We start from the raw sequence: 27,092 nt of genomic DNA on the forward strand, positions 1-27,092 counted from the left end.
ATCCTGATCTCACAAGGGGCTCTGAGTGATTTTGCTCGAGGCAAAACTGTAAAAGTAGCAACCAGGAAGCAGAAAGAAGCAAGGGACATTTTGTACTTCTACCCGCTCTTCTATTACTTTCAATCCCTCCGTTACCAAATGTTGATGTTTATCTCATTGTTAATCCCACCTGCATCGACATTGCTCATGGGAGTCATCCGTCTCACTGATATTTCTTCAGAATATACACCGTGTTCCAAATTATTATCCAAATCGGATTTAAGTGTCATAAAGATTAGATTTTTTGTTGTGCTATTAAATTTATAGATGATATTGTGTGTCAGGGCTCTTTGAATCACTATAATTAATTTCAGAGATCTGGGTTGATTAGTTTGTCTGATGAGTTCAATTAAAGAAAATTTACTTAAGAAGGATGTTCCACATTATTAAGCAGGCCACAGGTTTGAAGCAATATGAGAAAGAGAAAGGATCTCTCTGTCGGCGAAAATCATCAGATAGTGTAGTGCCGTATGACAAGATATGAGAACATTAGATATTTAACAAAAACTAAAGCGTTATCATGGTACTGTGAAGAGATTTGTGGCAGATTCAGAACAAAGATGGGTTTGTGCAGATAACGAGAAAGGTTTCTCTTCGACAAATTTATCGGATTAAGAGAGCAGCTCTTAAAATGCCCTTACAACGCAGCAAACATTTATTTGAAGCTGCTGGTGCCTCTGGAACCTCGAGGTGTAGGATCCTCCAGAGGCTTGCGGTGGATGAACCTACTAATCGGCCTCCCCTAACCAGCTCACAAGCAGAAACGGTCGCAGTGGGCCAAAGAAGGGGTCCTATGTTAAGATGTAACTCGGTCTGTTAAGATGTTTTTGATTGAAATAGTTTTTGATTTTAGTACATGTGACCGCTTAATGCTGTACATTCAAAGAATGACCGCTTGCAGTTCTTTATAATGTTTATTTCCATCAAATGTTTAGAAAATCATCTGTGAATAATAATTTGGAACAGTACAGTTTGAGTTTTTTTATTTTTGAAAAAAAAAATGCTGTTCTCATGGGGAGCTTTGTTCAGTAAAATTTGATTACTGTAATAGTTCATGACTTGAAAATTATACTGACCACCATTTGCATTGACCATTTAAGAAAATCTGAGAAAACATCACTTGCATAATAATTTGGAACACGGTGTGCAATGTTTTCTTTTGCCTCATTTCCCTCTGGAGATTGTAGCAGCTCAATTAGTTGCTGTATATATAGAGGCTTGGTTCTGCTTCTCCCTCTAGATCAACTCGGTCACTAAAAAGTTTCTGACCTCAATATGAGCTGTGAATGGTAACAGCTTGTTTGAAAGTAGTGGTGGTTCTGCGCTAGTAGTGGTGACAATGTGTCGAAAAGTGTCTTCGCAATGACAGTAAGTCTTGTTAAGAGCTATACAGCTGAAACAATTAATCAGATTAATCATGACAAATCGATTATTGAAATAATCAACTAATCTCTTAAATTGATTAATTGTTACGTGAAGTGTACAGACTCAAAAAAAAAAAAAGGCCATTTCTGTCCAATTAGTAATTCGGTAATCCAAAAAATAATAAACAGATTAGCCCTACACTTCATTGATGAGTCAAGCAGAAAGGGGTGAGCTTTTCCACATGAAAATACTTCAGTGGTTAAATGTGGTTAATCATGAGACTAATCAATAGAATCATTTATTACTAAAATCATTCATTGCATTCATTGTTTGTTGCCTGTTCCTTGGCTGCAGCATTGCTGCTGGAGAAACTTGGCTCTCAACAGGGTCTTGTTACCCTTGACTTTATCCTTCACAAAGCGCAGTTTGCCTTGTGGTTTCTTTTTATTTTTACAATCTGGCTACAGTTTAACCAGTTCCTGTGACATGTGTGCGTTGTAATGCCAGACATCTGATTTGTCATCGCTATCAAAATGAACTGGCTGAGACACATCCTGATCCCCGATGAGGCCATCCGTGCTGTATTTCTTCATAAGACTGACTCATGTTGAAGGGGATCTAGCAGTCAGTCTAACGATGCAGATTTTTTGGCAGGGTTGCCTTTTTTTCCTTCCTTTTTTATTTGTCAGCTGCTCTGGCAGACAGCCATCCCGCCCCGTTTTCTGTTCAGCAAGGGTGTGCACCTTATGGGAGACGGAACGTCCTTGTCATTACCGTGACGTTGGAAGGCCATGATGACCCGCCAGTCGCAGGAACCCTTCAGAAGTCGCAGACTGCATCTCTTCCTAAAGGTAGTCAAGGGGTCAGACAAACAAATATAGAATAAAATGCAGTCACCAGAAGATACTTCCTCCCCCCCATCCCACATCTCCCACCACCGTCCTGCAGCATGAGTCATGGCGCTCCATCCGTGCTGCGGTCTGCTCTCCACTCATCAGCGTCACGGTGGAGCCAGGACGAAGATTTATTACGGAGCAGGTCTCTCTCCCAGTCCGTTTGATCTTCGCCCAGGTGTGTTCACTTAGTGCTCTGACTCAGGCCGTAACAAGGTTTTTCCAGAGGCGAACCGGCTTCTCCTGCTCCAGACCGCTAATGGAGAATCGACTCGACCGAGGGTGTTTCAGTTTTAGATTAGATTGAGATTTCCTCGGAAGGAAAAAAAGAGACACTTTCAGAAATATTAATGTTTCTTGAAAAAAATAAAATCACTCGTGTGAGTCTGAAGGAAAGACTGTTGAGCCCCAGAGATGTGGAGGCCGAAGTCAAGCTGTCCATTCAAGTAGCAGCAGTGGAGGCTTCAAACAAGCGGCAACATGTAATATGAATGAGACCCGAGCTCCCTGCAGAACAGCCACCGTACCCAGTTTGAATTCAACAGCCTTTCTTTCCATGTAGCTCTGATAGATTTAACCCTGCGGGGCATTTTAGCCAGGTGAAAACTTCTCTTTGTGACACTGTGACTGTATCTTGGGTCTGGATCTCCTGAAGCCCTACAGTTTTCCAACCTTCCCTCCTCCGACCTCATTGCTGGCTGTGATAGCTCGGACGTTAATGCAGCTTTCCATGCTTCAGCAGAACGAAACCAAACAGGGTTGATTGATTGCCAGTAAAGAAGCACCTAAAATCTCAGTTTAGGATAGTTTTATTTGCAGATTTCTCTAGAACTGTCATGCAAACATATAAACAAAAATATTATCTTGAGACCATTTTCACATAATGCAATGGTAATGGCATATTAATGCAAGTGCACCCTCTCAAAGACCAATAAACTTTAATTTCTAATAAACATTTAACTCTAGAACTGGAAGACATTTTAAATATCCAAAAGAAATAAGTAAAACATCCAAATCGACAAATAAAATGGAAAACAAACAAGATTGTCCTTCTAGTTGAGACAAATGCACCAACCCATCATTCAGTCTTAGATAAAAAGAGATTTACGAGAAAAACAAATGGAAATGATCAAGCTTGTTTAAATTTATTCTGTGATTCATTGATTTATTGCTACAGAGATGCACCAGCTAGAATCTTGTTGCCAACTTCTAGTTTTTGATTTGCCAATATAGATGTTTAGCCAGTTCAGTTCTATAACAAAGGTTTTTATCCACAAACTTGACAACTGAAACATTTCCAAATCCATGATGTTTCATTACAGACAGAGGTTAAAAGGACTGTCTATAACAATACTGTATTGTATTGTATTGACTCCTGTTCTCCACATAAGATTATTTTTCTTCTTTTGCAATTTTCTTTGGTTTGTTATTTTGTTTGTATGTCCTTTTAAGTCCTGTAAAGCCCTTGTATTGCCTTGTTGCTGAACATGTGCTATATAAATAAAATTACCTTTACCTTCTACCTTTATTGAGCCTCGCTGTAAACTCCTCTGAGTCTTGCTCTCTCTTGCTCTCCCGCAGCCTGAACAAACTGCAATGGATTTTGGCATGTTGTATTGAATAGCTTCTTAAATCTTACTTTCACTTCATTTTAAGTAGATCATTGACATTTTGAATATTCTTCCTTTAGTAACAGCCTCTACCCTGAAGACCTCTAGTGCGACCTGGATACGCTTAACATTTGTTCACTGATTGGAAAACGATTGGATGTTTGATTTTCCAAGCAGTCAGTCACCAATTGGAGGAGATGAAGCTGAAAATTGTTGGATTTTGATCAAGGTCTGATTTCTCTGCAGTGATTAAGCATTAATTAGTCCTAATTAGACATGCACATGGTGATTTAAAATACGTCCAACAGCCAAGCAACTCTTTATTGCTTGGTAACTTTAGTTTTGCCTTGAAAGCGGGTCGGGCTGCGTCTCCATTTTGCGTTTTTCTCTTTCTGTAGTGATAGCAGTGCATTGCTGGCCTGCTGACAGCCTCTCTCAGCTTTCAGTCTGCTTAGCAACGCTTGTCCTCTCCGCGGCTCTCTCACTCGCCTCTTGTCTCCAAGCGCTCCGAGTTGTTTCATCCGTTTCGAATAGTAAGCCAAGCTCCCTTGTTTAGAAAACCGGGAGACCGATTCAAACATGATTTGTTAAACCAGTCAAACATGATTTGTTAAACCAGTACCCTGCCTTCTGATGAGCAAAAACTACAAGCAATTGTGGAGAATTTCTTCCTTTTTGGTTGGTAAAGCGCTTGCAGTTCTCTCACAGACGCAGAAGCTGTGTGAACGGTGTCCCAGTTAGAGCTCAGATGATGAGTACAGTCATCGGCAGACAAGACAAGGGCCCACTGGCCTCATTCTGAGTCTGTGTGTCCTCCTGGGAGCATGAAGTGTGTCTGCTCGTGTCTGTATTTGTTTGCTTGCAGTAAACTGCGTCATCCTCCCACATCACTGTTTGATGGAGCCATTGTTTGATAGGATGTTTGTTTACTCGTGTGTGTGTGTGTGCGTGTGCGTGTGTGCATGCGTGCGTGCATTGTCGTCTCTGTCTCCGGGCCTGGCTTCCTAACGCAGGTGAGCCCTGGCGGCTTTGGTAATTAATGATCTCTGCACCGGGGCGCCGAGGAGGGGAACGTGGCGCTCACACATTTCTGCACATGAGCAGTGCAGTCTAAGGCTATCTTCTATGCTGCACGGTTGATATTTCTTTCATGGATTAGAAACAGTCATGTTCAATAAATTAGAATTTGTACTCAGATCAGGGATGTTTGAAAATAACAACCTTTAGGCAGGTATTAAACATACTTTTCTGTATTTAGTGTATTTTTGATGTAATATTTTAATTTTGAATGTCATATTTTCATTACCTGGAGGAAGAAAATAATCATACTTAACAGAAATAAGGTTTTCATATGTTCACCTATGGGATTAAGCAATATAATGTGTTTTACATAGTGATAAAGTTCCTGAAATAAATGGGTTTTTCAATAATATTCTAATTTATTGAATGGATACACTCTGATTTTTATGAAGAGTACAGACGTGATGACCTAGCTGATTTAATTGCCATGCTATACTTCCCCTCCATGGTTTCTGTCACCCTGGTAAAGATATATCTAAAAAAAGCATTTCTACACCACCACTTTGTCGATGTTCTCGAAATAAAACTTTTAAAATTCCTCTGAGATTATTTAATGTCTTTTATTTTAAGGTTCATCAACGGGTGCTTATAATACTGGAGGGTGAATAAACGGGCCCGAGTAGGGAAACTACAGAAACTAGAACGAGAGAAATTATTTCTAATAATACAAATAAAATATTTCAGTTATCAGAACTAACTCTGGACACCATTTCACAGCTGTGAATCATTCTTCATGTCTTTCTGAGGCTATAAGTGCATTGTGAGGCAATATGTGCTGTCTGCATAGGACTATTAGTCACAGTTCTACAGACACATGATGAGAAGTGTGACATAATTCACTTGCACTTTTTGCTTATGAAGCAATGTCTGCTGGGGATGTACATCGCCCACAATATCTTGGCGCACCGTTTCATCACTGTTCAGAACACAGAGACACAGAACAGGACAATATTTATCATTTTTTAATGCGTCATGTTTATGCTAAATTTTCTATTCTTTAAAGCACTGTCAAACTGTTTTAACAAAATCTTGACTTTAATTAATTTTGCCTGAGTATAGAAAGCATAGCTTCTTTGTTGGATCTGGATCTCACTTCTCTAAAGTTCTCAAGTTAGTCAATTTTTCCCCTGCTGATATGTAACTAAACTAAGCACCCACACAATAAACTATTGTTTTTAAACTTAGACTGGGTCATGAGCCCGGATGCTAAAATTAGAAATAATCAAGAAAATATTATGTTTCTCCTTCAATTGGAAGCAAAGTTCAATCCCTTGTTTGCGAAGGATGCACGATGTGAGGTCTGTCTGATGTACAACTATTTTTAGGGTGAAATGTCTGTTCTCAAATGTCTGTAAAGTTTCATAAAACATTTGGCAGGTCATAAACCTTATTTCCTGATAAATAAATGCATCGAAACCAATAGTTGCTACCAACTTTAGTTTTTAAATCCAGTAGCATGTACTTTAATTTGCTTGTTTTGAGTTTTAGATAAAGATTAGGGATGTACGTTTCTGGAAACAAAACTATTTCAAAAAAGTGCTAAAAACAATAACAAACAAACAAAAACACTGAGTTTCTAAATCGAACTTAGGTAAGCCGTGTCACGGCGCCAGGCGTATCGGACGAACTATTAGCAAGTAGATTGATCATTTTCCAGTGTAGACTTCCACGATTGTACATAGCTGTTTTTAGCCGTCAAACCCTGGTTGTGCAAATTGTAAAATGGCCGACTGGAACTCTGGCCTTGCAGGAAGGAGGAAAGGAAAGTAAAAGAGGGGAGGGAGAAAAACCACATGTTTGACCGTCTAGACTCTAGACGGAGGAGCCATGTGTTGCAAAAAAACCCGTCCTCACTGCCTGGAGCCAAAGCAAGTTGGGAATGTACCTGTCCTCATCTGCCCTCTTTGTGAATGTGTGTGAGAGGAAAACTTGTTCATGACTAACCCAGCTGATGCTTATCAGTGTTTGTCTGACTGATCTTTCTCTTTACGTGCAGAAATAAAAGGTGGAACAGATGTGTGTGTCAGAGTGAAAAGACACAGAGAAAGACTGTTTGTTTCCTCGTTTGTCTTGGCTTTCTGCCTCAATTTTTTTTGTTATATAAATTATTTTTACTTCCAATTTCTGTCACCACCTGTCAGAAAACTCCTTTTGTTTCTGCGCCTCTTATCTGTCTTTGCAAAGCTAAATCTAAAGAAAAACACGTTAAGCAATCCGGTCCCTTACACGTACATCAAACAGAGACCACCATCGACGAATGACCTGCTTTATACATTCTTACAGGAATGAGTCAAGATCTGAAGTCCACTCGTATAATTCTGAAGTACAAAAAAAAAAAAAGAAGAGAAAAGAGGAAAGTATATTGGTTTAATTGCCCCACTTTACTGCCCGCTTCCCCTGTGGCTTTTTATCGATTTGGCTGCTGAAACAAAGTGTGGCTCCCAGTCTGTAGATAAATGGCTTATTGGATTAAGACCATTGTATAAAGGTCTCCGGTGTCCACCTTGTGCGATTTGCCAGGTGGGACCCCTCTGGAGCAAACCACACCCAGAATCTCGGGCTTAAAAGATTGCATCACCCTTCAGCACATCCTCTGTTTGTGTGTTCTGCGAGGTTCAAGGAGGAAGTAGATGTGTGTCTCTCCAGTTTGATCTTTGACACAGCTGATGACTGCAGCAGTACAGGATGTGGTTTAGAAACAGACAGACAGGGTGTGACTGACTGTCTCAGTACTTGTGTGTACCCCCCACAATCCCCCCGGCTGACTGTCTGAAGTAGATAGGAAAGGCACCCAAATAAAGGCTGTCTACTTCCTCTTCTCAGGCTAATGGCTGTCGCTTAAAAGTGGTCAGATGGGGGTTAAAGTGTCACGGTTTGGGTTTGTGGTGCCTTCTAGGAGTTTCAGTTTTAGTACCCCGACCGCTGATGTGTTGGTTTAACTAGAGGTGAAAATGATTGTCTAGTTTTGAGGGATTTAAATTGCAAAAAGAAAATGGTTATACTGGTTTGGGGATGAAAGGTCAGACCTAACCCTTATTGCACCCTTGATCAGGTTTGCCGCTGGGCTTGTCAAGACTTTTTATGCTTGTCTGAGTGTTTTTACATATATGGTTTTATTGTTTTACTGTACGGTCAGTACCCTGATTGCTGGTGCTAAAGGGAGGTTAACGAGGGCAGAAAATAGTTTCTTCTCTGGTTGTTTCCGCCTCTTTGTATAGGCAAGTATTCGTGCTACCTAAGTTTTTCATATCTGGCACATTAAAGCAAACTTCAATATGTTTTTAATGGAATTTTATGTGTTTAGACTGACACAAACTAGCTCATAATTGTGAACAGGAGGAAATGAAACAGGTTTTAATGCTTATTCATATAAAATACTTCAAAGCATCAAAATAAATTTATGTTACATTCGTAGATGTTATAGAATCACATCTCAAACTTTGGCTGGGAGAACCTTAAAATTAATATTCACAGATTCTCTCCTTCCAATTTTGACTTCATTTAAGCTTCTTCAAAGATTTGGCTGAAAAATCTAGTCTATTTGTAACTAATTCTGAAAAACATGCAGTTATTTTCCTTCTGCTTCAGATATGTGTTACTTTGTTTTGGTCTGTCAAAGAAAATCCAAATAAAATACACTGAAGATTGTAGCTGTGGCATGATGAAATTACAAAAGCTTTTGCATACCGATGCATGGATGATGCCTTAAATGAGTTGGAAAACTTTCTCTCACATTATTGATGTCTGAAACAAATGTCTGTTTATTCTCCAACTATCATTTTAAATAATTTAAACGGCACATGTAGCACTTTGCTGATGAATGTTTGTTCATTATGCATGTAAGGAGACAGCACGCATATTTATAGCCAAGAGTCTGTTGCGTTTGGACGGCAGACATCTGGAGGCTTCGCGTGACTCTGAGGAGGAGAGCCTGACCTGTGACCTGGCTGCGTCTCTGTGCTTCAGCATGTCGGTTTGCGTTAATGGCACCTTCGCCTTTAACTGATGAACACATTGCTAAGAATGGAATAATGACGGAGTAGAAACTCGTCCCTCTGCAGCGGATTTGAGCCTGGATTTGAGCCTTCACTTTCGTTTCTTAATTCTAAAATTCTTCATCTGGTGCAGAAATCAGCTGAAATAAATTAAAATGTTTGTGCATAAGCAGAACAATCACTCACTCAATCCTGTTCTATCCTTAAAACTGAGCTATACATATTTTAAAAGACACAAAAATGCTCCTTTGGTTTAAGATGCTTTTAGCTACAAAGTTCAGGTAGAAAAGGAAGAAGAGAAGAGCCCAGATGCTGTAAATGCTGATGGTGGAAGTTAAATGTCTGCACAGATGTCGCTCTGTGCACAAAAATGAAGTGCTTTTACTCTGAGTACAGTGATGGAGAGTCATGGATGTGTGTAGTACTCTGGCATCTAATAGTGCTCCCAAAACAGGACTTTTTTTGTGTGCTACATTAGTGCATCTGCTGCAGAAATGTCACGTGCCGGAGCCCAACGGTCGGGAGACTGAACCGAGGCTTTGGAAGTGGGTCACCGTGGGGAGTTCACATGGCTGTTTGTGTCTAGAGCGGAGCGCTCAGCAGCGCTGCGTGAGTGTAGCTGCAGCAGCAGGCAGACTGCTGGTGATTAGGAACAACAGGGCAGAGTTCAGCTGAGCGAGTGTGTGGAATGCTAATCCACATTGTCATAAGGCGAGCCATGGCCTGACAAAAGGACTGGAGACATCCGGGGGGTTAGAAGGGCTGTTCGTGAGCACGTCTGCCTTGCTCTGTGTGTGTGTTGGTCACAGGAGCGTCTCCAATGAGAGAGATGATTCATTAGTGGAGATTAAGACCAAGCAGCAGCCTGGTATCCGTGCTACTTAAGTAAGGTGGGGGTTGAGGGAACGAGACGGGGGGAAGTGGTTGTTGATATGTGTGAACATTTACACACGGCCAGGTTCATTAAAGAGCAGAGAGCAGTAGTGATAATGAGCCTGGGTGTGTTTTCTTGTGTGGGTGGTGGGTGTAAAGCTATCAGGTGTGCAGGAAATACTGAGAGATAAGCGACCACAGTAGTGGAAAGGAACAAGTAAACGTGTAGAGCTGTGAATGTATGTTATGAAATCATCAAATTAATTTTAATGTAGATAACAATAACAAAAGAATAAAAGTAAATAATGGATTAATGGCATTTCTTGAGTTCAGTTTTGCTGGGAGAGATCAGGCCTGTTTACTACCAGATTGGTGCAATCAATTAAATAGAACCTGTCATGTCAACATGAAGTAGGCCAAAGGATCTCAGAAAGCAACAAGCCTTGACCCTGTCGAAAGAAATTCAATAAGATACGAGACCCATCATTGTGGAAATGGTGATAAATACATTTTAAACACTTTTTTCAGTGACTTGCAATAATTAATGCAACCATTAATTCAGGTCGGTGACAGGAACCTCTGAAGGAGAATGAGTAGCATCAGATTTTAGCAGTTGTAGGATTTCTTTTTTGTCTTTTGCAAAAGACCACAAGTTGTTTCTCCCACTAGTATTTGTCTTGTGTGTTTGTTTTGGCTGTATTTACCCACAATGCCCTGCGCAGTAGTTTGTTTCCTGCTTTTGCAGCGGTCTTCGAACTGCTTGGCATTCGCAAATGCATTCGAATCGCTCCAGAGTTCACTTAATCTGAACCGAGATCTAGGCTTTTAGGTGGACTAGAGTTCGCTATTTTTCGTTAGTTATATTGCGAATTCACACCTTCCTAAATTAACTAGACTTTCCAGGAAAACAAACTAAATTTTGATTTTAAAAAAGTGGACTAAATAGCATTTAGTTTAGGGTGTTGATGCACCATAAACAGGCCTTTAACACTTTGAAACCCCTGCAAATTCTGCAAAGAGGAGAGGGTCAGAATTCCTCATTAGTGATGTGGAAGATTTGTCAGTTGTTGCCACAAAGGGTGAAAAGAAATCTTTAACATTTTCTTTCTAGCAATGTTTGTCCTAAGCATGAAACCTAATCCCAAACAGCCCTGTCCCTCTAATTGATCTGCACAGATATAGAGCAAAGTAGATAAGTGGTCTCAGTAATGGAGCTTCTTCTGTTGTGGGGGTCAAACAGATGAAAGACCCCTGAGAGACCTGAAGTTAATGTCGGTTCAGTTCAGTGCTCTCCATCTGTCTTCCCCTTCACACACAAACCACACACACACACACAACCTTCACAGTGAAGGAAGCTGACGAGAAGGCGCCACCACTGCAGTGTTTTTTTTTCTTGTTTTTTTTCTCTCCCAACTCACTCTTATTACTCAACCCTTCCCTCATCTTTTCACTGTCCCATCATCCCACCCTCTCTCTCCCCCTCCTTCGCTCGCCCCCTCCTTTCAGCGCTGCAGTGCTTCCTTCTGAGCAGAAAAAAAAAAAAAGAGAAAAAACCACCAACCAAATGCGCTCTGGAGCGGACGAGCCTCCTGCCTTCCACACTACACCTGGCTACACATCCAGCTCCATCCTCCATTTGCATGCTCGTTCAGTCATGGCCTTGTAAATAACGGACAGTCCCCCGCTCAGCTGACAGGAGGGGCCACACAAATTAGAACTAGGTAGAGCATCTTCAATTTACAATGAAATAAAAAAAGAGAAACGACTTCCCTTTTATGAGGCAGGGTTTGTGTTTGATAGATGTTGAACAAGGTTTCAGGTCCTGGGGGTGTGCACCAGGCAGTAAAAGATGGTGTTTTCCAAATTGGATAAAAGTGATAAGAGAGAATTATTATGATGTCTAGAGGAATGCAGGCAGATGCTGGACTGCAGCTTGTATAACTGGGACTTAGGTGTCACATTCATTTGCACACATTCTTCTTAGCTTCTGTAATGCATCACTGTGGAGGAAAATCCTTTACTCCAGCTGTTGAAAAGCTGTCTGCTCACCATAGATGGCTTTAAAAGGCGAGGGAGTCAATTATTGATGCTTTCTACAACCTTGTTTCATTTATTTTCTCCTCCTCTGGTCTTCATCTCCCCTCTGCGCCTGTCCCTACCTCACCAGAGCTTCTCTTTGCTCTGGTTCTATCCGCGCTACCTGCCGATTTGCTTCAAAGTGCATGAACGCTGAGGCCTCAGATAAGCATCAACTGTGTCAGTTCGTGGGCTCTTGCTGAGCGCGGCCCCGTGTTTGTACAGAACACAGATCCAGAAAAGCAGAGATGGGAGCGGTGGTATTTAACAAACACATCTGCAGACGCTCTAATGTACATCTGTGCTTTGAAGCGAGAGCTTGACTCCAGCTGCGCTGCATCTCTGCACAGAAGCACCTGACAACAAGACATGTTGACTGTCGGCAAGGCGTTTCCTTGTGGTTTATTTATAGGCCTTCTCTTACTTTCCACAGTGTTGTATCACAGCGAGGCACAGACCAGTTAGAAACTCTCACAGTATGAAGTTTTTAGTGAAAACACTGGTTTTGTTGTAGTTACCATGAAACAATAATGTTCAACACTGTCTAGTTGGTTATATTTGAGAGAGAAAACCAATGACCTATTTTCCTAATGTCATGGTATATAATTATTGATAGCTATTTTGATTAATTTTGGGCAACCAGTCAAATATTTTGACCAACATTTACCAGAAACCCTTTAGTCTCTCTGATGCAATTTCTGGCATCTCCTGAAGGGTTTCAAGTTGTAGAACAACCTGACAGACAATTTTAGCAGATTTGAAACTGCTACTTTAGAAAACGTTGGTATATGTTTGCACTGGTAACTGGCCCATTGCTATTCTAGACCAACCTATCATCCGTGAGGTGTAAAATTCTATTTGTGAGCTGACCTGTGAAGACACTATTGCAGTCATCAATGTGACTAAATATAAATGAGTGAATTAGTTTCTCTTGATCTTGCATTAGACCTTTAATCCTGAGAATGTTCTTCAGACAATAGAAGACCGACTTTGTAATTGTCTTTATGTGTCTTTGAAGGTACAGGTCTGAGTCGACCAATACACCCTGAATTTTTGCCTGATCACTGGTTTCTAGTGGTAATCAGTGAAGCTGAGTGCTGACTAGATCATTCCTCTTCATTAAGATAATTTTAGTTTTGTTTCTGTTCAGCTGAAGAAAGTTATGACATCTCTTCACAATGATTTGGTCAATGAATGAATGGGTTCATGTAATGTAAAGATGTGCATCATCTGCTTTTCAGACATCATGCTGCACTTATAAAACCAATCACTTCCATGGATTTGTTGGACCGAATCTTTGTTTTCCGAATGTTCTGTTCTTCTCCATCCTCACGTCTCTGTGGTTTTGGTAACTCTGGATGGTATTTGTGTGTTAACTCAACTGCCGTCTCTCTCTCTTCATGTGTTTTAGAAGTCGGGAGAGGAAGAGGAGAGCCAACTGAGGAAGTCCTCAGTGGAAATTTGCTCCGCTTCAGACAAGTTAGCTGACACAGAGCCTACGAGAAAGGTCAGTACCCACCCCTAAGAGTCATGAGCCTCACCTCTATTCCTTTTCACACCTTGCGTTCGCTAATTCATAGCAGACGCAAGGTGCTCTGTTCTGTTGGATGAGACTCTTAATCCACTTCCCTTCCACACTCACTGAGTTAAAATGAAGGCTATTCAGTGGGACTATTTTCTCCTCTGAAGTGCATTGTCTCAGCTGATGCCTTATGGGTAATCTCGAACTCACATCTCACATGTATGCATGCATATTGGACTATGGCTCCTATGAGAGAGATGTGCAGAATATTCCCGTCTCACTTTGCTGTTTCACTGTTCATCCAGTCTGCACCAGTTTCCTTCACAGCTCAGTAAATTGGTATAGAACATCTCTAACCATAGCAGTATGTTAGAAAGACAGCGTTTTGGTGGTTGTTTGTCATAGTTATGCTGTTCTTAACTTTTTTCTTCTCTTCCACAGGGGAAACCATCCCCACCAGCTCTGATGTTCAACCGTCTTTTTACAGACATAAAGGAGGAGCCAGGACACCCCACCCTGGTCCATCCCAGGTACTGCACCTCACCTGCTGTGACACAATCTGAAGTTTAAAAATGGTCAATTTCTGCACTGTTATGTCTCATATTGCTTAGTTCAGATACAATTGTATGTTTGTAGTAGCAGACCTCTGCCATTTTACTTCGAGTTACCATAATACGGCCATCCATCCATTGTTCTCTATTTCTTCTTTGCTGCTTCTCCTTCTGTCCCTTCCCCAGTTGCTCCAGTCTGTTTAGTTATCGCTCCATTTTAGGTGACACAGTAATCTCTCCCAGATTAAAGCCTGGAATTAAAGGGTTTACGGAGCCACTGCAGTGTCTGACTGCTTCCCATGGAGACTCTTACAGACTTCAGGCTAGACGAATTAGAGGATGGGAGAGAGAGATTAGAGCCACGATCACCCGGTGGCATCATGAGATTTCACGTTTACATGCATAGACCAGATTAGAACACCAGTTCAGAGCCAGACGAGGTTCAGTTTCGGTTGTCGCAGGGGTCCTCTAGAGGGACACGCGTCTAATGCAAGCCTGCCTTGCATTATTCAATCAGGTCTCAGTTGTTTTAAGTGAAGAAGCTTCATATCCCCGCGCAGGCAGACAGGCAGCGCCTCGTTCCCATCCAGAGGGAGAGCAGGAATGTCTTGGTTGGTGGAGTTTTGAACAGAGCCCCGCTGAGCTGTCAGGCTTAACCTAGTTCACTGCTCCAGCGTGAGCGCGCTCTGAAGCCGGGGCTGCGGCTGGGGGGAGGGCCCAGAGCGCCACACAGATGAGTGTTGACTCAGTGGCTTCCGAGCATCTCCAGGCAGTATCTGTCTCCCCGTTGTGCACCACTACCTGGACGTTTGTGATAAGCTGAAGGCCTGTTTAGGCTGAAATCCTGGCAACGCACGATAAGGAATATCCATATTCCACACAGCGTTTTGTTTAGCTCCTGCTCTGAGATTTATCACGCTGCTTTGAGCTAAAAGAGATAGCAAATGGAGATTGGTCTTTGTTTCAGATGTGTTTGTTGTAAAGGGCAACACAGCATTTTGGAGCCATAACTCTTTACTATTTATAGTTTTTGGTGAAATCGCTGAAAGGAATCTAAACCACCTTTATCAGACCTAAAGCAGAAATGGGGAATATTTTTAAACACATTACAAAGTTCTGAAAATACTCCTGATTCTTGGACCCTTTTTTTCTACATTTTGAAATCACAAACTTACATATATTTTTACATTTTACATAATAGAACAACATGATTGCAAACTTTTCTTTTTACAAATAAAAATGTTAAGATTGCAGCATGTATGGGACCATCATCTTGTGGGACTACTCTGGGTGTGCTGCTTTGTGCTCGTCTGATACATGTAATCCTGATAAAATACTTATTTGTAGTTATAGAACAAGTTCAGTGTGTACAAAATCTGAGATTACACTGTAAAACAAAAGTATTGTGTCTTCGCGCATTTAAATGCTTCGTTTTTAACTCTTCTCCTCTGTTTTCCAGTTACTACCTGTACACATACGATAAGATGGTGGCTCCCAATGTTTCTCTGAGGACGGAGGCGGAGATGAGCCCTGAGGTGTTCGGCGTCCTGCTCAAGCATCACTTCAGCCGCAGGATGCTGGGCCACGAAGAGCCACCAATGGGTCAGTAGGAAATGGAGCGAACTGTGAACTTACCTGCACAAAAATCCACTTTTTGTTTGAAAGTATTTTACTGGGGACAAGAAGAAGAACATCTACACACTTTATGTCGCTTTCTTCTGCAGAGACATGGTGAAATAAACTCAAGGTTTGCAAAAAAATAAATAAATAAATGTTAGTGATAAAATGAAGGTAGTCTGAAATCTGAAAAATGCAGACTAATCAAAATAAAATATCAACTATGGCACAAAATAGTTGCAGTTTTAATTTTCTTAAACAATAATTCCACAATATTTAATTTTGAATGTATAATATATACTTTTTCTTCAAGTTAAAAATAGTTATTGTGAGTAAAACTTTCATTTATTAAAGTTGAGGGAAATTAAAGGTTGATTATTTCAGTTGCTGCAATGAAAGATTGAAGTTTATTTTAAGTCTTTTTACACATCTCTATCACAGGTGTTTGTATGGAGGGTATTTTAGTTGAAAACGCCCCAACATTTTTTTTTAGATCAGAAAAAATAACTTACAGATATGGAACTCAAATAAATGTTGAATGAATATACCATATGTTCAAATCTATAATCAGTTGGCTCAAATGATAGTTATGAAGCTAATAAGCTGATGAAAACTCTTAATACAGAGTACATTTATTTTAATAGCAGTTAGCAAATACAACAAAGAAACACAGAAGATTCATGAAAATTAATTTGATCCAATTTAATGATAATTTCCAAACGCAGTTTTTTTTTTTTACCCCGTTAAATAAATCTTTCATATCTAATTAGAACACCTTTGCACGCCTATTGGACACAGTCTGATGTGTGTCTGCTATAAATATGTGACATCAATACAGCGAAGCAGCAGCTGTTTGCATGCAGCATAAGCATAAATGACAGGCGTATCAAGTTCACGCAGCTCACTCTGAGCTGACACATGCTCAGTAGCAACTTCCAGCACCGAAAACTCTGCAGCTACAGAGTCGCTCATTGACCTTCGGATAACAACACTTGCGGGCTGCCGCACGTCTGACGCGCCGGTGACCTCCTCTTTCACGCCGTGCGTTCACATATACATAAAAAAAAAAAAAAGGATGAATCAGATGAACGGTTTCAGTCTGTCGTTATTAACGCGCCGTCTGATTGCCAGCCTGCATGTTTCTCTCTTTCTCTTTCCGCTCTCCAACCAATCTGTCCTCCTTCTCTCCATCTCTCTGTCTCTCTCTGTTTTCCTGGCAGCCGGCAACGCAACCTCTCTGAGCCGACTCTCCGTCTGTTCCCATACTTCTCTTCTTCCGTCCATCCATCCATCATTGTCTCTTTCCTCTCTGGCTTCCTTCATCTCTCAGTCTGCTGTCAAATCCTCCGCCCACTCCTCTCAGAGTGAGCTTTTCCTCCTTCCTCCCTGCCTTTTTCCAGACCAATCTGGATTTTTTCTCCTTTAAGACGCTGTAGAAAGTAGGCCGTGAACTGCCGTAGTGCAGCGTTTCCCTTCCTCTTTACCAAACTGCTGGTTTGAATAGAGGATCTAATATTAGCTCTGTGGCTTTGAATCAATTTGAATAATGATTTGTGCCAGAGATTAGCATCCAACCGACCGTTTCCCATGATGCACACCCCTTAAAGACCACAGTCAGGGGAACAAGCCGGAGTTTTAAAAAAACAAGGAGATGCAGCGGAGCATCTCACCTACACAGCTCACCTTTATTCCTGTTTCTGTGTCTGAGGGCAAACACAAACAGAAATTGTGGGCGAGTGTTTGGTTCCTCGGAAGAAGTGCGATGTTTTATGAGGTTGTGTGAGGGTGTTACTAACCGTGTGCACACCAACACGACTCACACTTCTTCTTGTCTTTCAACCACTTCCTCTGCTTTTCTTTTGATCTTCTCCCTTCCCGTCCTCACTCTCTTCTCTTTCTTGCCTTCCTCAGATCTCCACGCGTCGCCTCCTGTCACAGCCGGCGCCGAGGAGGCCAAATCCCAGAGCGCGGCGGCTGCTGCCTTGGCCACTGAGCGGGAAAGCCAAACCCAGGCAGTTTCCATGGAGACGAGCAGCCCGTGCTGCAAGAAAGCCACCCACATCCCCTCCCACACTCCTCCTCCGGCATCTCTTCCTCGGTCTGCGTCGATGCTGTCGTCGGAAACGGAAGCGGCGTCAAAGGACATGAGCGCCGCCGTTGCTGCGCCGTTAGCGGCGGCGGTGGGGGTTGTGGAGGACGACAAGGACAGGATTGTTGTGGAGATTATGCAGATGTACAGCACGCAGCAGGAGAAGCTCAACTCCACCCTGCAGAAACAGCTGCAGCTGGAAATGGTGAGTTGGTGGATGGAAACAGAAATGAGTTGCAGATAAACCCGACTAGAACCGTTGTTTCAAAAGGCGTCGTTGACGTTGAGATGACGCCAACCCAACCTCCACCCCGCCTTCTCTCCATTCCAACACTTGCATTAGGAAATATTTTTCTATTTATGCCCGCTAATTTCCCATTCAATTTTTTTATACAAAATTTTCCATACGTTGCAGAATTATACATTGATATTCCCTGAACTTTTTAAAGTCACAGCAACAAACTTCAATGTGTTTTCTATATATAGATCAGTGGTCTGAAACCTTACCATGTCCAGAAACATAAATCTCATTCAGAGCCACAAATGTTACTTAATCTATTGAGAAGAGACAAATTTAAAAATTTTCAATAAAAATCTACTATAGGAACATTGTGGCCACATTTAAAGAACCACCATTTTAATTCTGCTTTTAGATTTTAAAATAAAGACTAACATTTATATGAAGAGGATTGATACATTTTCTTTTAAAGGAAGAAGGTTGATGTTTGTGGAAAAGGATGTAAATAAAAAAAAAATTACAACACAATGATGAGGAAAATCTAAATAATCGTACTGATAATTCTGTCATTTTGTTTTGGAAATTTAATGCAGTATTAATTCCAACAGCTAAAATCTGCACTTTATTTCTATAGTTTTAGCTAAATTATTAAGAGTCATTGTTGAAAGTCCAAATAGCCATTTACGGCTCCAGTCCCGCAGGTTGCAGACTTTTGAGATAGTTCAACACAAAGTACATTGTACAGTGTAAAAATCTTAAAAGTGTGGGTGTGCATTTGCACTTAGCATGTATTCAATGTCGTCGACCAGAACTACTTTTCTTGCTGTGTTTAGCTCAATCTCTGGCCATCTTCCCATCAAGCAGTTTTGTTTTCCTTCTTGAAGAAAAGCATCCCACAGTATAATGCTGCCACCACCATGCTTCACAACAGATGATAGAATATCATTACACAATATTGTCCATTTTTCACCACAAATAGTTTGATTTTGCTCTGACCAAATATTTTCTTGCACATGTCTGCTAAACAACTTTAAACAAGAATTATGGTGCAAGACTAATAATCATTATACTAATAGACTCTCCCACATGAGCTGAGGATCTATGCAGTTCCTGCAGAGTAATCTTAGGCCTTTCAGTGATTTGTTAGATTAATCCTCTCCCTATTCAGTCTATTTGTTAGTTTAGTTTTTCAGTTTCTGTATGACAGATTAACCGTTATTTAAAACATAAGATATAACTCTCCTAGGAGAGTGTAATTGTCACTAATGTTCTCTGATTAACCTCTGAGGGTTACACAAAGCAGCTGCATTTACTCTGAGACGTCAGACTTGAATTATTTTGGCACATCAGAGTAAAAGTGGACAAAATAATCCTATTTTATCTGCAGAAATGATTGAAACCTATGTGCAAATACAAGTCATAGGTTGCGAACACAGTTTGGGATTCTGTCAGGTTTTGGGCAGCGGTGGAAGCACGAAGTCTAACCTCCCTGAGAAGAAGCTGTATTGCAAAGTGTTTCTCCTGCACGCTCAGTGTACGGGATCATTATTATCACCATTACTCAGATCGTTCTTGTGTTGGATTCTGTGCGTCCAGGAGCTGGAGGCGTTGCGTGGGGGTGAGGCGGCGAGGCTACGAGAGCTGAGCGCGGAGCAGCGGGAGCTCCGCAGCGAGCTGGAGGCGGTGCACAGCGAGCAGGCGCGGCGGCTCGGACAGGCCCGGCAGGAGCAGCTGGAGCTGGAGAGCCGCCTGGAGCAACTCCGGCAGCAGGCCTGCGCCTGCGAACCCGGGGCCCAGCGGCAGCAGGAGGCCCACTACACCGCTCAGGTAGGAGTTCCAAATTATTATGCAAGTGATATTTTCTCAGATTTTCTTATATGATCAATGCAAATGATGGTCAATATAATTTTCAAGTCATGAAGTATTACAGTAAATATCACATTTTAATGAACAAGCTCCCCATGAGAACAGTATTTTTTTTAAATAAAAAACTTTTTTAACAGCTGCTCTCTTAATCTAATGCATTTGTCTAACAGAAATCTTTCTCATTATGTCTTTATCTGTACAAACCCATCTTTGCTCTGGATCAGCCACAAATCTCTTCACAGTACAATGACAATACTTTAGTTTTTGTTAAATATCTAATGTTCTCATATCTTGTCATACGGCACTACAATGTCTGATGATTTTCGCCGACAGAGAGATCCTTTCTCTTTCTCATATTGCTTCAAACCTGTGGCCTGCTTAATAATGTGGAACATCCTTCTTCAGTAGATTTTCTTTAATTGAACTCATCAGACAAACTAATCAACCCAGATCTCTGAAATTAATTATAGTGATTCAAAGAGCCCTGACACACAATACCATCTATAAATTTAATAGCACAACAAAAAATGTAATCTTTATGACACTTAAATCCGATTTGCATTATAATTTGGAACACAGTGTAAACGCATCACCAGTTCAAAGTCACGCTGAATTACAGCAATATAAAACTTTGTTTTATGGGCCATTTTTACATCAAAAACTTTTTCTTTTCTTTTTTTTCACTCTTTCTTCTGTAGATATGCTAGATATTTGAAATGTTTGTCCGGTATTATTTGAACTCTGAGTTTTGTGTAAGAATGTAAAAACACTCTTAGAGGATGTTGTTTGGGTTTCCAGGAGATTAAACCTGGAGACAGACTGAGTTATGTTGGCCTGAGCTCAGCTCTGCAGTTTCACATCCAGCCTCACCAACACAGCTTTTGACTCCACTTCTCAGCAGATTCTTGAAAATTTCCTAACTTTATCTCTTTATCTTAGCTGCTCTAGAAAGAAATGAAGTCTGTGGACAGACATGCAGCATTAGTCTTGTTTACCACAAAGATACTTTATAAACAGAATTACATCACTGTCCATTTATGAGCTGTGAAATATGAGCGCTAATGGTAAACAGTCCCAGTTGCTTCACCCTGAATATGAATGTGGCTTAACAGTGAAAGTGCAGCTAAAATCTGGATTTCTGCAATATTATGTTACAGATTTCTTACTGTTATAAGGATCTAAAGCCATGTTTTGTGGATGTTTTACCTCATTTGGCCTTAATTAAGTTCTGCAGAAATCTTGAAAAAAATAAAAGAAATGTAAATCATGTCTTTCCATTATTAGTTTGATGATTTACACGTCTTTAATCAATTTGCATGTTGAGGGGATAAATCGGCTCTATTAGACACCCGTCAGCTCCTTTTTCCTCTAATAGTAATTGATTTACGGTTTAGTTCGTTTTGTCTTCAAACATTATATTTGCATTTGAAACTAGACCAAAAAATGTTTGGTAACATTTTGTGTAAATGTTGAGCAGGGGTTTTTCTGCCATGCTTGATCCTAACCCGACCTCTTTCTCCGTCTCCTCCCAGTTGTCAGAGCTGCGGCAGAGGCTGGAGAGGGCCGAGGCCGACCGGCAGGAGCTGCAGGAGGAGCTTCACAGGGAGCGGGAGGCGCGGGAGAAGCTGGAGCACACCATTGCCCAGCTCAAGCAGCAGATGGCCCAGTCTGGCATGATGGGAGGCAGCCCCTCTCCCCCTCTCACTCCTTCCACTGGACCCCTGAACGCCCACTCCCCACCCTGCTCTTCCTCCATTGCTGAGGCCACTGTGGCCGGCCTGAAGTAACTGCGACATTTTCTTCCCGTCACTCGCCAACTCTACAGACACAAAACAATTCAGCCTGACCCATCGCAGGCTCCCCTTCTGATCCCTGTTTTTAAAATATACAACATGACAAAATTTATGTTTTGGGTTTTTTTTGTTTTTTTTTTAACTCACACACATATATATATATATATATCTCCAGTCCTCTCTTTAAACAGTATTTAAAGACTTTTTGGGCATGTATGTTTGATTTAATTTATAGTTTTTAATAAACTAACTGCTGCTTTAGAGACAGGAAGTTCCATCACTATCCTTCCCCGCCTGGATCGTCGTCCTTCCTGCTCCCTGGTTCGTGAACACTCTGGATTTTGGACTCCACTGTTCCTCGCTGGTGACACTTTATGCTACTACCTGGCACAGCCGCCAGTACCTACAGACTTTGTAAACATGAAGCTCAGATTCTGAAGAATCAGCGAGTGGAGGAGTTTAAAATGACATATCTCTCTCTATATATATATACTATATATATATATATAAAATATATATTTTCTTTTGGACTCCTTATAAACACAAATAAATATAATCATGTTAAAATATTAAGTCTTTATGGAGGAAAAAAGACCTTTACTGTACAATAGCAGACATTTGTCATTTGCAGATGTTGTAGGACCTCATGAAAATATGTCAGTAATGATGTTGAAGTGACTGAGTGTGACCTCTCCCCAAAGTCCCTCTACACTTCTTGTACTTAGCTATGAAATACTACAGCCTGGAGGGCAGATTGGTTTCCTCTTCATTGGACCAGCCAGCTGCTGGTCCGCGGGTCATTCAGACATCGAACTATGCTGGGTTTTTCAAACATTCCCTTTTCAAAACTGCACAGATTTCTCCGTCATTTGTTTCCTCTGGTTCAAATCCCTTCATGACACCAAAACAAGCTGGAGAGTGATCAGAATGAACAAAAGCGTTACCCCTCCACACTGGTAGACAAGGCTACAACTTTTCAACCGACTAGCCTGGATCTCTTGGGTAGAATTTCAAAAGAGCCAATCAGCGAACAGAAGGAGACGATGACGTCGACTTTCTGCGATGGTTTGGTAGCCTGCCTTTAGCTTTAGCAATGACAGCGGAGGAAGTGAACGTAGCCTTTTTGTCCATGTCGGCCACACTTCCACGTATTGAATCTTCCTCTCTCTTTGCAGTGGAGGATGGTTGTTTACAGCGCAGGTAATTTCCGCAAAGCGTTATTGCGTCAAATTTGGGTACAATTTAAAACTTCAGCAGAGCCTAGCCCTCCAGCTAGCAATCGGTTGAAAATGACCAACGGTCCAGACGCTGTGTACTGGCTTTTGGTTTTACAGAACTTAAAGTCATCCTCTGACGCATTAACTAGATATTTTAAAGCTTTTTATTCAACAGTGAGCCTACGAATAGCAGAATGACTGCAGCTACTAAACTTAGCAAGTGTTTATTCTAGATTGTTCCTCAAATCTATGCAATAAAACCAACATAACAGTAAATACATCTTATAAATTATATAGTTTGCCAGTTTTTTAAAAATATTGATTTAAAAAAATGATAATAATCTTCAAATCACCACACCCAGCCAGGAAATTCGTTAAAAAGGAATTAAAGTTGCATTTCTCATTTAATTTAACACTTATTTGAAAAAGTGTTAAAATATTTTAAATCACTATTTAAAACCTTCAACCTGCGGTATTTTTCCTCGCTCTTTCTCACACTCTGATCTCACGCCGGTAGTTTGGACGCAGGAGGGTTTTTTTTTTTTTTTTTTTCTGCGTTACCTGAAAGAACCCGCAACGTGTCCGCACACACCGGAGCGTGTCGGTGCCTCGCAGCCGTCCGTGCGGAACGGTGGCTCCTCAGTTCCCCAGCAGATGATGAAAGCCGCAGGCCGTCACGGCTCTCCCAGCCCCTCTCTTCACTGGCAGCCATTCTTGCCGTCTTAAGAATGCGGGTCGCAGGTGAAAGCTGCCGGTTCGCCGGGAGTTTCGGGTTCTGTTCGCACTTGTTCACGAACAGCGTGAAGCGGTGGACATTGAGCGCCGAGGCTCGCTGGGGCCCCTCTGGTGGGATGACCCACATCCAGATCCGAACCCATCAGGACCAGGCTGAAGCGTTTTTTATCGCCACTATAAAAGAACAGAACAAATCCCTATGAGCGTCTATGCGAGTGCGTGCGTGTGTAAATAACTGTAACGGAATAGTCCTCGGTTAAAAAAACAAACAAAAAAATAAAAATACTGAGCTTCTTTTTTATGCATCTGCTATTAATGCAAATTGATAAGACATTCCACTGTGCTCCATCCTGTTCGATGCAGATTTTCTTACACAGCCTCCCTTTACAGAGACCGACCGGAAGGAGCGGACAGAGAGAAGGCGGAACAAATGTACACTCTACTGTTGTTGCATTGAAAACATTAAGATGGTGAAAGAAAAATGTTTAACATATAAGCGAAAGATTTATATTCACTTTGTAAATAAGGTAGTCATTAATATATTAACTGTTCTTATATAAATAATCTATAAAAGGTTATATGATTTGGACCACAGCTGAGGCTGGAGTGGGCCTAATTGTTTTTCCTTTCTTTTATTTAAAAAAAAAAAGAGAAAAAGATAAAGGACTCTTCTAGAGTGGGGAATGAAGTGCATGGTTTACTCAGACATCAACTATAAAACTGAAAAAAAAAAAAAAAACTTTGTTACACATTTTTACTCCACTTTCAGAACCGACGCTGTTGTTTATGGATTTTATCATGACAGATTTTGTTTTTGCTATTTGAACATTCTTCCTTAATCTAAATCAGAAATTTGTTCAAGAAGACATTTTGGAGAAAAAAAAAACAAAAAGAAGAAAAAATTTTTTTTGCATGTTTTGCTGCCCTTCCAGTTTTTGTCGCCAAGTTTCAATCTGTTTATTGTTAGAAAAAAAAAGATTTCCCTCCTCAGATTTTTAAAAAGGCTCATGTGCATGAATTATTGAACATGTGCAAATTTTTATCTCCCTTGTGGTTGAGAGGCTGGCCAGGACATGAAGTCACATGTCCTGGTGTCCAGTATGATCATGAAGATTGTAGACTGTAGAATAATTTGGTCTGACTATTTTTTCCCTCATATTGAAATCATGTGAAATCATCTGATTGCCATCAGATTCTAATCAGTATTACTTTTATTCTCCTGTTTGCTTTTGCAGCAAAAAAATTCACCCAAGATGTTTTCTTTTCTACTGTAAGAGAAGTTTGCATTGTAACCACAAGCGGGCGCTGTTTAGTCTTTTTAAGTGTGCATCTATTACTAACCAGTAGGATGAAAAAAATTCCTTTTAAGATGGCATGCTGGGCCTTTCTTTGGCTTTTTGCAGCGCTTTGAGAGCTTAGATGTGTTTTGTACAGTTGTGAATTTTGCCAAACTGATAAAAATGAAAAGATGGAGCCTGGAAAATGACTGCAGGAGGCTCAGATTGACAGTCGAAGGTGGAATTTACGCAAAAATAAACCTAAATCTGTTACTTTCCTATCAGTGCTGTTTGAAAACATGAAACGCAGTGTCTGTGTGTGTGACCATTGCATACTACGTTGCCAATACTACAGTGTGATGAGACTTTTTTGTTCTTGCATGAATTAGAGACACTGTTCTCCTACCTCATGTTGTGATATAAGATGTTTTTTAAAGCAGAGGACACTGCATCTCTAACTGTTGAGCATCATTATTAAATGACATACCTGTAAATGCTTTTAGCCGATACCACGGTTGTATTTAGTGTTTTTGTTTTGTTTTGTTTTTATTTCTGAATCCCCCCCCCCCCTCTTTCTTCCTTGATTTCAGAATTTGTAAATAAATCCTGTATAGACGATGAACTTGGATCAAATTCAAGTAAAGTTCTGTAGTGTCAAAACGAGCGTTGTCTTTGGTTTCTTTCATTTTCATTTTAATCAGACAGAATGCCAGTCCAGGTTTAGCTTGTATAGAGGAAAAACAGAAAACACAAAATTAAAAGTTGAAAAAACAGAAAATAATTCAAATCGGAGAGTCGTAGAAGAAGAAAAGTGAGGAAAAGTGGTAAGCCTCGTGCAATGTGGTTGAAGAAAACCTAATTCCTTATGTGTGTCAAACTCAAGGCCCTCCATAGTGGAACCTTTTAAATTATTTTTTAAAAATATTTTATCCATCTAATCATTTTTTTATCTTTATACTATCAAATTACATTAATGTGAGAAGATTTTATTTAAAAAGGTACTTATCTATTTTATAGGACAAATTTAACATTTTGATTTCAGCTTTCCTTCCTCCATCTCAAGTCCTGGGTTTTGTCTTGTGCATCCAGGCTAAAATTAACTAAAACCTCTTCTCACAGAAGCTGTCTGTCTGCAGAAATGCTGCCAAGCCCTGCAGTCGCTGCAAGGCCTGACAGACTGCACATAAAACAATCTCTACCAGGAGGCTGTTGACAAAGCAGAGCCAGGCAACGTTCAGGTCCAGGTATTCACACCGGGAGAATGAGAAGTGGGGCCAAGAAAATCAGGAAAAATGTCATTGGAAAACAGTATGTTGAGCTGAACTTCCTTTAGGCAATAGTGGGGTTTTTTTCTTGTTCAGTCGCTGCGTTTCTATTACAAACGTGTGCAGAACTTTGTCAGTGTCCTGTTAATGTCAAACAATAATATTAAATAAGACACAAAACCACAAGTTAATAAGTCTGCTTATGCTACAGCCCTCAAAAAAACCATGCTGCACCACAGTTCTCCAACTACTTCCTGTCATATTCTTGTTCGTGATTTGCGCTTGTGTTAACATCTGGTTTTTGAACAGAAAAAAAAGTTTCCGTTGCAGTTTTGTGAAATAAAGAAACTAACTTCGATTCAGCAACAAACAAACAACAACAACAAAAAAACATCATTTTACTGGAAAAACAAGTTGTTTTTTTTGTGGAAATTGGCAAATTTCCATTAAGCTAATTTATTTTCAAAATGTCAAATTGCACAATCATATGGTTAATGAAAGCACATCTACTGACAATGCAAAGTGGAATGATGCTTCTTAAACGTAGTGCTTTATTTTGAACGTCATATAGCAAAAGGACCTGTATTTCAGCAGCTCTCGTGTCCTGGGAGACGCATCCAATACAGTTTCTTTCACTGCGAACATTTGGTTTGTGAAAAACACTCATTGGGTAACAGTTTTAAACATCTCAAACATACATCTTTCTGATTCTTAAAAAATTAAGCTAAGCTTTAAGTCATAGCTTAGCTTAAAGTATTTGAAGTTGAGTTTCTGATCATGAATCTTTAAGAATGGCCTAAGTTGGACTCCAAGCTATATCTTGGATCAAATCGAGACAATCTTAAATTATACATTTTCATTAATTAGATAGATATAGGTTAAGCGTGCACTGGCTTCAGCCTATTGCGAGCCCTTTCTTCATTTGTGTGTTTAAGTAGAAAACTCCATGCCTCTGGTTATTTTCAATGTTAAGTATTTTGTAATTGTTCAT

The 27,092-nt window shown here is 40.6% G+C and overlaps 1 protein-coding gene across 1 annotated transcript in view; it reads left to right on the forward strand.

Annotated features, from left to right (window-relative positions):
* Positions 1-25,499, forward strand: part of skila (SKI-like proto-oncogene a) — a 39,410-nt gene extending 13,911 nt beyond the window's left edge. Inside the window, exons 3-8 of the mRNA XM_055058218.1 lie at positions 13,343-13,438; positions 13,895-13,983; positions 15,464-15,606; positions 17,533-17,915; positions 19,545-19,775; positions 21,347-25,499. Coding sequence (XP_054914193.1) covers positions 13,343-13,438; positions 13,895-13,983; positions 15,464-15,606; positions 17,533-17,915; positions 19,545-19,775; positions 21,347-21,601 — 1,197 coding nt within the window. The 3' untranslated portion in view covers positions 21,602-25,499. The remainder of the gene's footprint in view (positions 1-13,342; positions 13,439-13,894; positions 13,984-15,463; positions 15,607-17,532; positions 17,916-19,544; positions 19,776-21,346) is intronic.
* Positions 25,500-27,092: the final 1,593 nt, after the last annotated feature.

The sequence above is a fragment of the Poeciliopsis prolifica genome, unplaced genomic scaffold (assembly GCF_027474105.1).
Source record: "Poeciliopsis prolifica strain line A6 unplaced genomic scaffold, Auburn_PproV2 SCAFFOLD050, whole genome shotgun sequence".
Lineage (NCBI taxonomy): Eukaryota > Metazoa > Chordata > Actinopteri > Cyprinodontiformes > Poeciliidae > Poeciliopsis > Poeciliopsis prolifica.